Raw genomic sequence first — 16,554 nt, 5'->3', positions numbered from 1 at the left:
TGAAAACTTTTAAATACCTTGGCACCACAATCAATGACCAATCGGATCCACAACAAGAGATAAAAACCCGAATACAAATGGCAAGACAAGCTTTTGTGAAATTCAGACCGCTCCTATGTAATCAAAACCTAAATTTCGAAATACGCTACAGAATGGTCAAGTGCTACATATGGTCCATCTTGCTTTATGGCATGAAAACGTGGACTTTGAAAAAAACATCTATCAACAAACTTGAAGCATTTGAAATGTGGTCATTGAGAAGAATGATGCGCATACCTTGGGTGGATAGAGTTCGAAACGATGACGTCCTTAAGAGAGCCGGCGTAAAAAGAGAACTCTTTGAATTAATTAAAAAACTCAAGATTGGTTACCTTGGGCACATATTGAGAGGAGCAAAATATGAAATACCACAGTTAATCCTACAAGGGAAGATCGAAGGTAGGAGAGGAGCCGGCTGCAAACAATTATCCTGGTTAAGGAATATTAAAAAATGGACAGGAATACACAATACAGGCGAGCTGTGTCACGCCGCCAAGAACAGAATTCTAGTAATGAGATAGTCGCCTACGCACTTTGGTGTATGGCATTTTAAGAAGAAGAAGTCAACAAAAGAAATGAAAGTGTAGATATGAAAAGAAGAATTCAAGCGGGAAATACAGCGCTTTATAGAAATAAAAAAATCGGTAAATAAGTTTCGAAACAAATTCAGATGTCGCTATTGCATCCATAACGAAGCCATTTTATTGTTGCTTCCTAATAAGACAGAGAAGATTATTTTTCACGTTAAGAACGGCTATGAATAACTGTTCTGATGAGACTTATTAAGTCGAAATACGTATCAACAGATACATAGACGCTTTGTACGTGAAATCAAATCTTGTCTGTCTTTTTCATTTTTAAATAAAAAAATGTTTAGAGATAAGAAGATAAGCCGAAACACAAAAATTAAAATCTAAAAAACGACCATAAGACCAATAGTAGTATATGATGTAGAAACATTAACATTAACAGCAAGAGAAGAAGAGCAATTAAAAGTTTTTGAGAGAAAGATTATCAGAAAAATACTGAGACTAAACAGGGAAAACAAAGAGAATACAAGACAACGAATAAATCACAAGAATGGATAGGTCAAGAGAACATAGTTAGAGCACTAAAAGCACAAAGAATTAGATGGAATGAATACATAATGAGAAGAGGGAAGAGCAATCCGTTAATAGTTATAACGGAATGGATAATAACAGGTAAAAGTACCAAAGGCAGACCCAAACTGAGATGGAGACAACCTGCAGAAGAAGACTATGGAAATTAGAAATATAGAAAGGACAATCAAAGAGAAAAAAAAATTTAGAAATGTAGTGGAAACAATGAAGTCACACCAGAAACTGTTAAACCAAACTCAGAATGGGATGATCCCCCACACAAAAAGGATCTTCAAGTAAAAGCAGCTTCAGCTTCTTCGGGAGCGTATAGCTTGTATATATTTAATGTCCTATAAAATTTATCTTGTCAATTTTGAAAGTAAGTTATTACCTTGAAAACAATACAATTGGTTTAATAAAAAATATAGTTTTGAAAATTGTGAATCGAGTTCTGCAAAATGTTGTCTAATACATAATTCGCAATAATGTTCCCTCACTCTCACCTTAAGATTAAGGGAAATTGTCGTCTTTTTTCCTTTTTTTTTGCTTTTAATAAATGGTTTTGTTGTTGACCTAGATTATGATCTACAGGAAACAGGAGTCCATTTTCTACTGTGATATTATGAAATACTGCTGTTGCTATTATTACATTTATGGTCAATTTCAAATTTAATCTCATTATATTCTTAAAAATTGGAAATCATCATTTCCATATCCTGTATTGCCTTTCCACAACATTTTTAGTTTATATTGAATATTAATTATAAAAGATTATTTGCTTCTTTTCTAGCATCTTGTCTAGCTGAGTCATCAAATATGATTTAAAACTGTAACCACACTGATTAACTATAAAAAATAGTACAAATCTAACAAAGTCTCTAGCTTTAAATTTTTTTATGCCATTATTACTAAATGTTGTTTGATCATGTACAGAACCCAGCCATGTTGCAACAATATTTATAATTTTTAAACTATTCACTGATTTTTTGGAGGTTTGATGCAAAAATTCTGTTTGTGAACGATCGATGTATTTCTGCATTTGCACCTCCATAAGAATCAATTGCTAAATCTATTAAGTTATTCTTACACTTATTAATGAGAGTAAAGGTTGGTTTCCTTTACTCTACAATTAGAACATTAATGTTGGTTGGTTTGTAGGGCTAGTTCTTTGACGCTCGCCTCAGCATTTCACTATAGAGACAACGCCAGCATACAAGCTTTGCTTTAAAATTATTTATCCAAAAAAAACTTTTTTCCTTACGGCTGTTGAAATGTTTTTGTTTAAACTGCTTAGCTCTGCTATGTTCGTTTGTAAACTCATGGATAAAAACGTCTAATATTTTGGAATTTTCAAAAAAAATTTTGTACTTAACATTATTTCAAAATAATTTTAGATTATTAATGTTAGTCATATAGTAGGCTGATGTACTCAATTGGAATAAAATATTTTGACGTTTATTTTGAAGTTTATTCAGCGTTTAGTGTCATTCGTGCATTTTGTCATACAAAGCCTACCTCATGTAAAGGAAAAATTACAGGAATTCGGTTATATCTTAGTTTATTTTATTAAGTTTAATTAAATATTGTTTTGATTTAACTAAGGTTAAAACAAGTATGCCACCAATTCAACACTGCGATGAAGATTAAGCAGCACAGATTGTAATTTTGTACAAGGAAGGATATACACAAAAAGATAATGCGCGACGTCCCAGGAGAAATCAATCTACAGTTTCGAATACTTTAACAAGGTATCACGAGACAAAAAATGTTGTACAAAGACCTGGCCAAGGACGCCCAAGGTGCACAACCGCAATTGAGGACCATTTTTTGGTTCTTAATTCTACACGAAATCGCTCATCGACATGGATGCACCTCATAAATGAGCTAATAGATGTTAAAAAGTTAATGTGAGTTTAGAACAGTTAGACGAATATTAAAAGAAGCAAACATAAAGCCTACATACTGCGCCAAAGTTCTACGTCTTCTCCAAAATCATAAAGCTCGTTATTTAGAATTTGCAATAACACATATTCAGTGAAATATCGACAACTGACTACGTGCTACGAACATAAAATAGCAGTATACGTCCTGTTCGGCCTGTCCCGTAAAGCGGCAACAGATGTACGCACTAATGAAAGAAATGGGCCTACCAAGTAAAATCGTCAGGATGATAAAGATGACTATGGATAACTCCACAAACGAAATAGCATGGAAGGGACATAAATAAAATAATTTTGAAACAAAGGAAGGACTAAGGCAAGGAGACCCACTATCAACGACTCTTTTTAATGTAATACTGGAAGAAATAATTAGAAAAAGTAAAATAAACACACAGGAAACGATTTTTAAAAATGGCCATCAATGTATAGCATTCGCAGATGATCTAACAGTATTAACAACAAGTAAGAAAGAGCTAAAAAAATTAATGAGCAATATAATAAAAGAAGCAAAAATTTTTGGTCTTCTCATAATGGAGAAAAATACAAAATACATGGAAATGGGAGACACAGTAAAGAAAAAGAAGACAATTCCACATTGGAGGTAGAAGAAGAAAATTCATGCGGGTTTAAAAGAGTTTCAGAATTTACTTGAGACCAGAATCCTATTAAGAAAGCCGGATAATCAAAATCACGCCTACAAAAGAGAACGATTTGCCACCTGCATTCTCGCCCAGACCATTAGTTTTGGAGGTGGTGGCATACTGCTTCAGGGAGGTATTAGTTGAAGGGGACGCACTGCACTTGTGGAAGTTATTGGATGGATGACCGGTGACTTTTAGCTTAAAAACATCCTGCAAGGTCATGTTTTGCCATAGGTTGGTTAAATTGGATATGACAGATTTATGTTAATGCACGATATTGCTCGACTACATGCTGCTGCCATAGTGAGTAATTATCTTAATGAGGTCCAAATTCGAAGATTGGATTGACCATCATTTAGTGCAGATTTAAATCCAATAGAGCACATATAGAATCAGCTAAAATGCTACATACTACAAAGAAATCCCGTTCCAAATACGATAGAGCAACTTTAGCTTGCTGCACAGGATGAATGGAATGCAATTCCCCAAGGATATGTCCAAAATTTTCTTGTAAGCCAGCCGTGACGGATGTAAGAATTAATAAATGCTAGAGGGGAACACTAGTTACTGATAATGTACTTATTCCAGTTCAAAAGACTTGTTTAAGCAATTTAAATTAGCATTTAAGTTTAGAGTAAAATTATTATTACCTTATTCACCTAATATTACGCCGGCGTCACATACGCGGATTTTTCTGTCATTAGTACATATGTGGGGTATGACAAACCCCAATTTCTAAGAAAATCAGAATTTTTTCTGGCAGTTTTTTTATATGTTTTCTAATTTCATGGTCTGAAGTGATCATCTAAGGACTATTTAAGCAAAAAAGAAATAATCAGAACACCTTTATTCAAAAGAAATTAAAATTAAACTAATAATAGGCAATTCTCCATAAGCAAAAACCACAACTCAACTGAACAATCTTACTAAAAAATATAAACACCATATGATCAAAAATACAATAGTAAATGAAAATCTAATAGTAAGATAATACAAGGAAAAACTCTGCTCGGTTGTACAGTGAAAGAAAAAAAATTAGTCGCTATTTGAATTCATGCAATTTTGATAACTTATGACAGCATGCTCCAGGCACAGTAATGATTCACAGTTTGAACAGAAATATTTAGTTTTCCGATCTCGACTTCTTGGACTTACTGAACATCTTCCCATGAGTTTTGGAATCTTGGCAGGTAGCACTGCAGGAGCATCTTGGCCAAAATGTGTAATGTTTTGACGAATACTCCTTGGTATTCTTGGATTATTTTTTCTTTCAGATATGTGGTCCTGGATTAATTCAATGCCCAACATTTTGATAAACAATCTTCTGGCAAGTTTGAAATCTTGATTGTTTTCTCTGTATATCACCAAAGCTTTTATGGCGGTTGTATTCAAGAGAGAAAACACGGTCGTAAGAGGTCATCTCCGTGAGTTTCTAGATACGTTATATGATGCAGACAGTTCATCCACTACATCTACTCCACTTTTAGTAAAGTTGTAGAAGCTTATTATTTCTGGTAAATTTTTATCGCCAGTTGCTTCATCAATAGCTCCATCATGGTGCATGGTGGACAACAGTAGGACGTTTTTATTTTTTTTTTTTTTCGGCACATACGATAAAAGTGTAATATCTTTCTGAAAGCCAAATAAAGATGTCATTTGTTCTCTGTTCTGGACTGTCAAAAATTGTGCTGGGATGCATCGTTTGTTCTTTCTCAGCGTGCCTACTGACGTAAGTTTATGCTCGTTCAGCAATTTTATCATTAATTCATAACTAGTGTAGCAGTTGTCAAAGGTCATATTTCGGTTGGAACCAGAAATAGGTTGTATTAGCCTCTCTACTATATCTATTGGGGAATTACTAACACTGTAGGGACCTTCTGGCTGTTTTCCTGCATACACTTCCAAATTTAAAACGTAGTACGAACGGGCATCAACTAGGACTTGCACTTTGATCCCATACTTTGCAGGCTTGTTGGGCATGTACTGTTTGAAAGCACATCTTCCACGAAAAGACTCCAACTTCTCATCTATCGTCATATATTGAAAAGAAGTGTAGGCCTGCTTACAATTTTCAATAAATTTGTCCAGAATTCCACGAACTGGAGCTAATTTGTCAATCGCCAATCTGTCTTTACGATTCTCGATGTTATCGAACGAAAGACAGACCATCAGGAATTGAAATAGATTTATAGACATCGTATTGTGGAATATATCGACACCAGTCCCATCTGTTTGCCATAAGTCTCTCAAATTCTGACGATTAGAATGAAACATACCTGCTAAATAAAGAAGTCCGATAAATGCTTTAATTTCACAGTCATTGGTTGGTTTCACCATGCATTTATTTTGATATGCAATTGATTTTTGTTAAATTTTGAGGTTGGTCCAGCGCACTATGTCTTCGATCATTTGTCGGTCAAAAAACAATTGCCAACAATCTAAAGCACGTTTAGCATTTTTTGCATAATGCTTCACACCCGGCAAATGAGTAAGAATGTTCTCTGATCTTGTTTAAACCCGTTTATTATTTGAAGCAAGTTTGTTCCATTGTGTTTCGTCTTTTCCGAGATACATTTCTTCGTTTCTTGGAGGTCCGTCAGTGCTTATATTTTCCGTCTCATTCTGAAGTTCTGTTTTTGATGTCTCCATGTCTGAATCTCCATCAGAAACTACATCTTCTATTGCGATATCCTGCTCCGAGTCGGGGTTGTGGTCGCTTTCAGAGATATGGTCAATATCGTCATCGCTTCCCGATTCGATGGCATTGTCAGCAATTTCAGCCCATAGAGCTTCAAGCTTTTTCTGTTCCGCTTCGTATGACATGATATTTTAGCTAAAAAATTAAACAATTGAATATGCAGATTCAAATAAGTCAAAAATAAAAACTTACTTATAATGTCAAAATTGCAAACGCGAGTACATAGGTGGGGTTTGACACACCCCAGAGCGTTTCAGGAGCGTGCAACTTCACTCACTGCCTACAATGTACTGAGGTAACGCCTGAATTCGATGGTGGAGACATTTTTTGGAAGCTATTGGGATGGACGTGCGCATAAGTCTGCGTTTGATTTATTTTAAGAGCGATATTTGGGAGCTGGGGTTTGTGAAACCCCACATATGTAGTGCCGGGTTAAGCATTATTTTTTTCGCAGTTTTCTCCACATAGAAACTTAAAATTGTTCATTAAGCATTGTTAAAATAAACTCTTCTTCAAAATAATCTAGTTGATTGATCAGAATCTATTTTCAGACTAGAAAATTTAAAAATTCCAAAATATTCGATATTTTTGCCAATGAGTGTACACTTCTCTTGGTATTACTTTATTTCTATTCTATCACTACTCATCTTTTGGCAATTTTGTTTTTACTTCGCAAAATATCAAATAGGAAAAAGAATATGTTTCAATATAAAACTTAATGAAAGAGATTTTGATCTAATATATTATGTTAGGGTATTACGCAGTATTGAATTTTTATTTAGATTAAAAGCTTACTTAATGATAATTATGAGTGGTAATTCATAAAAACAACATTTTTTATTGACAAAAGGGTTTTATTGTATTTTATTGTTGACGTCAATAAAATTCGTATCGGTTTTAACATCTCAAATTATAATGAGTAGTATAAGGTGATTAGTATCGTGTATAAGGTGTCGTGTATTTTATTTCTATTAATGGCAGGTTAAAAAAACAAAAATAGCTTAAAACATATACTTGAGTTAAATAATGGACAAAAACACCTGCATCAAATATGTAACTTTATCGCTAATCATATTTAAATTAACATAGATTAACTCAATATTGACTTCTGAATATGTATCGCTTACTTCCTTATATTTTTTTAAATCTACTTTTTTATGTTAAAGGGGTCAATATCCAATATTAATATTATCATACCTGGCTATAACTTTAAGCGAGTCGATAGGAACAAAAATGACCCTGCTGGAGGTGTTATTGAAAGCTATTTATATAAATTCTAGGTAATAACAAGTGGGGCAAAAGTAATCACCCCACATTATTTATTGTAATTTTTTAAATGAAAAACTTTGGTTCTGCTTGTAAAATTTGTTTGTTTGTTTACTTTTAATCCATTAGAATTTATGTCATCAAGTCGCCGCAACAGTTAATGACAATACAGGCCCGTTTTATTGCATTCTCTATCACTCTTGTCAGAATTTAGGATGACAGGTTCTCGCAATTCTGCCAAATATTTTCCATAGGGGCTTTAATAGTCTGAGACTTGTTTAAAATCTGAGGTGATTTTAAAAATAAAAAACCCCATGAATAGAAGTCTATAACGGTTAAATCGGGTGATCTAGCCGGCCAGTACAAATCATCAAAAAGAGATATTAAGCGACCCCCAAATGCTTCCTTCAAAATATTGGTCGTGGCTTGAGCATAGTGCGCCGTTGTACCATCATGTTAAAACCATCAAAATCATCCAATTGAGGAAGAAAAAGTTTGGAAATCATGGCACTGTAGCGCGAGACATCTACAGTCATCGTTTGGCTGGCGGCGTTTTCAAATAAAAATGCCTAGATGACTTCTCCAGCGTAAACAGCATACCGCGCAGTAACTTTGAGCAGGTGTAATGACTCTTCTTAAGTGATACACGGATTTTTGGTGCCCCAGAAATAATAATTTTGCTTATTTAATTGTGTTCATTCCCCGGGCTAATACACAATTGCGTGGCACCTAGCATCGATGATCTGGACTCCTCTTCGACATCTTGGGCAACAGCAGCTATATCCACAGTAGAACTGCTGATGCGGGGCCGGCCAGCCTTGGAAGCATCTTATGTTGTCCTAATATCATGAAGGCGAGTTGCCAAATGCTGCAATGTTTATCCAGTTGGTGTCGGACGGTCAAGAAATATGTGTCACACAACCAATGAGATGTTCGGCAAAAAAATGTAAACCATTATTCCGCGTTTTTGCAAAGTAAACCGATTCATAGCTTGTCGATGTCGATTTGTGTTCTTGATTTGTTTTCTTCATACATGTCAAAAGAAATTGACATTTGCCACCATTTGCAAAACATATGGCGTCTTCCAATAGGGTAATTACTTTTGCCCTACCTTTTATAAATTATATGTTAACTCATGAAATTAAACACATATGGCTGACTCCCTCTTCGATATGAAACATTATCAATTGGTGTTTTATTTTTCCTTCATGGAGCTTTTTATAAAAAGTTTCTTTGGAGTTTTGGAACAGTCTTATTATTAGTATTGCCAAGTGTAGATCATATACTATATTTGGATGACTTTAATCGAATAAATACTAATAGCAATTTCACTCAGTTCATAATAGATGTATTAAATGGTTAGTCTTGGACTAAAGCAGATGGTAAATCAAGCAACACCAATCACTCAGATCATATCGACTCTACTGAATTATCTACTCACTTCCACTGAATTTATATATTGAAGTGAAATATATCTCAGAAATTAGTGATTATAAAATTATTATTTTAAGACTTGGCTGTGATGTCAAAACGATTACAAACAAATATCTTACTTATTACGAAATTGAATCGGTCATTTTCAAATCAACCCTTCTGCGCGAAAACAACTCAAGTTACTGTTTAAAATAATGTATGCCAGGTCGGTATGTTTTTCGGTCAGTTCGAAAACAACGTATGTCCTTTACTTGTGGTGCACTGAAAATATTAAAAGGTATTAGAAATTCAGAACATTTTAACGGAAATGTAATTAAAAGGGCTAGTGGTGAAGACGTGCAATACACGTGTTAAAAAGTTGGTTCGAAAGCGAGTAACCGGTGAAAACTGCAAATTGATTTATTGTTTTTTTTTACGTTTTGCGTTGCTTGTACATGTTATGTTGATTGTAGACGCAAAAAAAGATGCTTCGTCCGCATCTTTGAGCAAAATCAGTTAAATATCATTGAGTATATGAGCAAATTTAATGCCAAAAATGAACAAAACACCTGTCTTTAAGGACAAATTGATGTCAAACCAGTTTTGAGACGCAAAAGCCCTAATAATTCAAAGAATGTGCAATTACAACAGCATACCTTTATGTATTTCATACTAGTGCATGCCTGGAAGTTGGCAAAAAAGCATTCGCAAGTTTACATGGCGTTCATGTGTAAGGAATTGGCCAATTTTGAAATTTAAAACAAAAAGTCGCTTGATACGAAAGATAAGTCGAGGTTGTACTCCCTGTTCCATACGACTGATTTAAATGTGCCTTTGTCTTTAGTATCAAAAATGAGATATAAATGCTCATCTTCAGTCCATTTTACTAAAGGGAACGTAGTAAAAGAAGAGATTGGTTAACACAATTCTATCAAGGACAACAAACGTAGCGCTCGGCGGAGAACAAGCCGAAAAAAGATAAGAAATCAAACAGATTATAGTATGATTAAAAAGAGATATCACAATACCCAAAAATCGGTGAAAATATAACCAGGAGCAGATGTCTCATCATACCGTAACCATTTATAAACATGCAAAAATACGCACTAAATAGGGATACGACAAATTTGTGTTCAATGCATACTTTTAATATATCATAAAAGGAGTTTTCGATAGAGAAACAGATAGAATAAGGATTAGTGGTACATTGATTAAAATTAGATATACTGATTACAGTGTTATATTAGCAGACAGTATCCAGGATCTTCGAGACTAAAGCCCAAAATATTTGAATATGGAGAAGAATATGAAATATCAATTAAAATCAAGGAATCAATCAAAAATACGCACTAAAGAGGGGTACGACAAATTTGTGTTGAACGCATACTTTAAATATATCATAAAAAGAGTTTTCGATAGAGAAATAGATAGAATAAGGATTAGTGTTAGATTGATTGAAATTAAATATACTGATTACAGTGTTACATTAGCAGACAGTCTCCAGGATCTTCAAGACTAATGCACAAAATAGTTGCATATGGAGAAGAATATGAAATATCAATTAAAATCAAGAAAACTAAATTTACGAGGATATTAAAAACACAAAATAATGATTAAAGGCTGAAAGTTTTTACTTAAAAACAATAAGCGTAATGAAAAAGTATAAGAAAGACTAAAATCTGGAAACAGAAGCATCTACTAGTGTATAGGTTTTAAGCACAAACTTTTTTTTACATTGGTCACAAATTATATAAAACCATCATAGGCACAGTTAATATGTATTGATCAGAAAACTGAAACTTAAATAAAGCCGAAGAAAAAATACTGATCAACATTTGAAAGTTTAGTTGAAACATTTCAAAGTAAATAAGGAAAAAAGTGTTTTTTTTAATTCTATTTTACTTTTTTATACTATACAAGAGGCTCAAATTGTTTTTAAAGTAAGATTATTACTTAATTCTTGTTTTCTATTTTTAATTTCTTTTAATTTATTTAGATTGAATATTAATTTGTTTGGTTGTATAATCCAGTTCTGCAATAATTATGTAATATATTCGATTTAAAATAAATTTAGGATTTTGTTTTGTAATATAACAATGTCAACTTAGATCTCTGACGTAGATAATGACGTGCACTGGGATTTATACTGTACCAACTATAGACGTTATCTGCTTTAAAATTTAAATAATAATAATTTCAGGTGGATTTTGATTACTTGAAATATGAATACGTATTTATTTTCATGTTTTCTAAATTAAAATAAATTGTTATCAAGCGGAGAATATAAATATGCTAAAAAATTTTATCAACGCTGGGGGTATGACTGGAGTTTCACAATTCAATAAATAATTATATCAATCAACAGTTACATTATTGTTACTAATATTTGTTTAAAAAAAAACACTTTATTTAGATTATGAAGGGTCTAGGCTAACAAAATAATCTTATCATTATCACTCAAGGTTTAAAACAATGTCAACAAATTAAATATTTTAGTGTTAAGTCTTTATAGTTAAAGCTTATTAGTGGCTTTGTATAACGTTAGTACCCTTTGTCCATTATTCTCGATCTACGATGGAAAAATAAAACGCAGTCAATTGTAATAACCTGGAAAAAAATAACTTATTGCCCAAAATGTACACGTTAACGAAATTTCACATCACTATAATATTACCTAAGATAGAAATATGAAAAGTATGCGTTCTAAACCAGGGTCTATCTTAATTTATAACCTGTTTCTCAAATAAAAACAACACGTATCTTTCGTTTTTTTTTTTCGTGTAATATAATGCTTATCTAATCCAAGAAGAACATCCATCTTTGGACATAGGCATTTCTTCATTTTTACATAGTTCTCTGCCTTCTCTGCGTTTCCATCCCTCTCGGACTAACATGTTGTTTTATGTCATCTGACCGTCTAAGTTTTGGTCTTCCTTTTTAATGTTTATTATTTTAAGATATTCAATGTATAATTATTTTGTTCAATCGGTTTCCTTCTGTCTTAGGATATGGCCAGCAAATTTCGATTTAAGTTTTGCTACTTGGAATTCAACTATGAGGAACAGCAGCTAGATCCAATATCGACATTCTTAAAAGATTAAGATTAAGGTACAAAAAGTAACAAACTCACCCCTGCTAGAACTACCCTTGTTGAAATTATTCGTTGTCCACTTAAAATTTACTTCGTTTATATACAAACATTATATTCTGGAAGTTTAACTGGTTTAAGAGGTTTAGTTTTGCAAAAATCCGAGTTTAAAATAAAGAAACTATTTTCGAAATTTTTCTCATTTTCAAAATAACTCAACAATTACATAAGATACAGAAAAATTGTTAAGATTCAAAAAACAGTTTTTGTTACTGAAGATTTTAATTTTTTTTTATTTTTATAACCCAAAAATTAAGTGAGATATGATTGTTTAAAAGTTGTATTCGCATGCGTTTAGGACTGTACGCAATCCGTTTCAGCGCATCCCTTTTTAGAACGAAGGACTTGAATGTAGTTAGTATGAATTTAGACTTCAACCAGGGTGGACGCTGCGTTTATTAGTTCCTATCAACTTAAAAACAAACCAGTTTGTACGCTTCCTTTATTAGTTTAGAGTGATACCTCTCGCGTATTTGTATTACCAGTCATCATAATCATCATTTTGGCTTTACAACCCTGTATGGGTCCTAGCCTCCCCAAGAATTTTTCTCCAGTCGTCCCTATCCATCGCCTTCCTCCACCAAGCACGTATTTCCATATTTCTCATATCTTGATCTATGTTATCTAGGAATCTTGGTCTGGGTCTTTCTCTTCTTCTTTGACCAATAGGTCTATAAAGGAGCGTTTTTCTAGCTGGGTCGGTTTGCTCCATCTGCATTACATGGCCTACCCACCTCAGACGTCCTATCTTTATGTGTTTTACGATATCTGGTTCCTGGTATATCCTATAGAATTCGAAGTTGTATCGTCTTCTCCAGACACCATTTTCATTTACCGCTCCATAGATGCGCCTTAGTATTTTTCTTTCGAAACATCTTAACATGTTTCCATTGCTTTTTGTTAAAGTCCAGGTTTCTGAACCATATGTTAGGACTGGGCGTATTATTGTTTTGTAGAGTTTTACCAGTATGAACTTGAATTCAGAGAGGTCTGGACGCTGTTTTTAATTAGTTTAGAGTAAAATCTCTCGCGTATTTTATATAGTTATTGTGTGTCTCGCTTATATTTTAAAAGCTATACATACGTTTCGCGAACGCTTATTGTTAATTAAGTTTATTAAAACGCAAGAAAACATCCTTAGTTCAAAACCTAGTTAGTAGCCTTAAAACTGTTGCAGTGCTAGAGTGTTTTTTGCTTCGCGGACTTATGTGAATCACATAATGAATCAACGGTATAAATATAAGAACTCTAAGAAAAAATTTTAACCAGATCTTAATTTAGTTATAGTAACAAAGTTTGGTCGGTCAGATAGCCAAGCGGGCTAGGCGGCCGATTCTCATTCGCTTTACTGTCGAATGGTTCAGTGGACATAGGTTCGAGCCCCAGCTCGGTGTACAGACAAATAAAAAAGGCTAAGATAACAGTTTAAAATTCTAGATGAATCTGCGGCTTAGACTGGAATATGCTAGTGTCTGATCGGTCTATGGTGGAGCAGTACGGCAAGAGATAAGGGCTTGCGGCTCGGTGATACTCCTCCATAGATCCATACCGGAAGGGCGTGGCGCCTAAATACAACAAATATAACAAAGTTCGTCATTAAATTACATATTTGTTATTGCTTGCAAACTTTTATTCCCACGTTAGTGGGTTGTCCTTCGAATTGTAATTTATTACATTACTTATTACGCTATAAATGGTAGTAAGATCACCATCCTAGTTTATTGTTCATCTTCCTACATTTTTGATGGTCGTCCTCGAGCCAAATTTTGCTGATGCAATAGGAACAAGCAGTGAAGGAATATAAACAACTACTTAAGGAAGTTAAGAAAATCAACCGCAGAAAAAAGAGTTAAAACAATGGAAGTGAAGAGATAAGAAAGGTAATATATTGACAGAATAGCAAGAAAAACTAAGGAGATGCAATTCCTGATTATATTGATATATTAGATGTTCGTTTGTAAATGCATACGCTAAATAAAAAATAAATTCTTCGCTACTGACACGCTTCTCGGTAAAACTCATATGGAGAACTAAATTATATAATCTTATTTCATTATTTTTTTGTTAGAGTATAGCACGTTTAAGATTTTGGAAGAGTGTATTTGTCTATTGGTTAGTATATAGTCAATCATGGATCTATGTCCATGTATTTGTATTCTCAAAGTGTACTTATACTGCTCTTTATGTAAGAAAAATGTGTTATTTATGCGTATTTCGTACTCCCGTTACTCCGCTGGGGCAGTTGTTGGATAGATTAAGTACCTCATTAAGTGGCACCGCCAATTCCATGCCCGGTTAAAGGAGAAGGGAATCTTGGTGATAGGGGTCAAAAGGATTCGTGGGACTTCTACATACCCGATCTCTACCCGATTTAAAGTCCGTAAGACTTGTGTAATCAAATTATTGTATGAAGGAAATAGTTCTCGAATCAACATACCTTCTATATGATAACAACGGCTACAAAGGAGTTGGAACAGTTAATGAAATATTGCAGGATAAATGGACAGCAACTAATCCTCGACTGTTATGTGAAGCGCACCATTTGACCTGAAGTAGTACAAACACAATGAAAGAGATAAGTCATTATTATAACTTGTTATAAAATATAATTAAGATATACTAAATATAAAAAAAAATTGTAACATCACAATAAAAGGAGATAAATAATATATATATATATATATATATATATATATATATATATATATATATATATATATATATATAAGACCTTCCATGACTTACGTCACTAAAACTGTTAAAAAATGACACGTGTCAGATGAGGTGTCTTGTTCAGACCATCAACACATCTGTTTTGGAATAACAGATAACAAGCCTCTCAAGGAATCTTATCGTAAACCTCAAAAAAAATCTGGGAAGCGTGTTAAATAGAAATGTAAGGCCTAAACATATATAAAGAAACGATAAGTCTTACACAGGTACTAAAAATTCTTACCGAAAAATTTCAAGGGGTTTTCATGTAAGCGTTTGAAAAAAGTGCTCTGATGAAATAATAATGTTGCATATCAAAGGACAGAAATCAGACAAACATTTAATTTCAGCAAAAGACAAGGTGAATGGTGAATTACAGTAAAGCTCTGAACTCTCAATTTAATAATGAACTGAGAGGGAAAAAAGAGAATCTTTGAAAAGACATTACTACGAGATATAGCAGACTGCATAAATGTCAATATTCCGTAAAGTTCTGTCCAAGGACCCTCATATGAGTATACCCCACCTCCAAAAGAAGTCAGGCGAATAACCTCTGAAAGGTGAAGACACCTGGAAAAATATTTCAGACTGCACTCTCCTAAATCTAAAAAAAATTGATACTACTAGGCACATGGCATCGTCCGGAGCTGGTGATTCATATAACAAATGAATTGAACGGGCCCATTTGATTTTGTACTTCATTTGTCACACGCAGATTTATTATCTCATTGTACATAAAATCGTAGTTAAAAATAAATTTAAGTTTCATATATTTTGTATGAATATGTAATACATAGTACCAAATATTTGCAGTAAATATACACATTAAAAAATTAATGAATAACAAAAAAATGGTTTATATTTTTTTTGACTGTGGCAGTGGAGATTTATGCGCTTAAACTGTCCAGTAAAATCCACAAAATATACTCATTATATATATATATATATATATATATATATATATATATATATATATATATATATATATATATATATATATATGTGGTTAAAGTTTATGAGGCTCATCGTAACAAACAGCAAAAATTTAAAAAATTCCCTTTCTCATTGCAATACTTAGCATTATATATATTGTTATTCGATGATCGAACAACCAATTCATAATCTCAAAAATGCTAACTTTGATATCTACTTCTTGACACTTAAAATTTGCGCGCTGATTACAAAATTAATATAATGGACTAGGGGTCAAAAACCATTTCAAAATCTTTTACATGTGATTAATACCCGTCACTTGGGTTTTTCACTCCCCAATTTTGTTGGACTAAACCCATTTACCTGAAATTTGATGAGTTGATGGAAAAGTGCTCAAATAACTAAAGTTAGATAGGTATAACGCTGATGTGTTCTTCAATCCTAGGAGTGGTTGCCACCCTTTTTCGGGGGTAGAAATTTTGTTGCTGAAAATAATCACGGAAATCGATAGGGGATTAAATTCTAAGCAACTTTTATTCCATAGAGTTCTTTCAGTCAGTACTGTTTGAGCTATTTATGGTTGAAAACAGCGAATTTTCATTGAAAAAGTCACGTTTTTGACAGTGTTTCATGAATAACTCAAAACATATGCCTTTGGTCGAAA

The 16,554-nt window shown here is 33.2% G+C and overlaps 1 protein-coding gene across 1 annotated transcript in view; it reads right to left on the bottom strand.

Moving 5' to 3' along the window:
• LOC140435586 (uncharacterized) overlaps window positions 1-16,554 on the bottom strand; it is a 163,871-nt gene that overhangs the window by 56,499 nt on the left and 90,818 nt on the right. The window contains exons 10-11 of the mRNA XM_072524336.1: window positions 6,238-6,530; window positions 5,580-5,973 (exon numbers count right to left, since the gene is read on the bottom strand). Coding sequence (XP_072380437.1) covers window positions 5,580-5,973; window positions 6,238-6,530 — 687 coding nt within the window. The remainder of the gene's footprint in view (window positions 1-5,579; window positions 5,974-6,237; window positions 6,531-16,554) is intronic.

This window comes from Diabrotica undecimpunctata, chromosome 1 (assembly GCF_040954645.1).
Source record: "Diabrotica undecimpunctata isolate CICGRU chromosome 1, icDiaUnde3, whole genome shotgun sequence".
Classification (NCBI taxonomy): Eukaryota; Metazoa; Arthropoda; class Insecta; order Coleoptera; family Chrysomelidae; genus Diabrotica; species Diabrotica undecimpunctata.
Note: the sequence above shows the minus strand (reverse complement) of the source record. Positions and strands in the feature narration are given on the sequence as shown.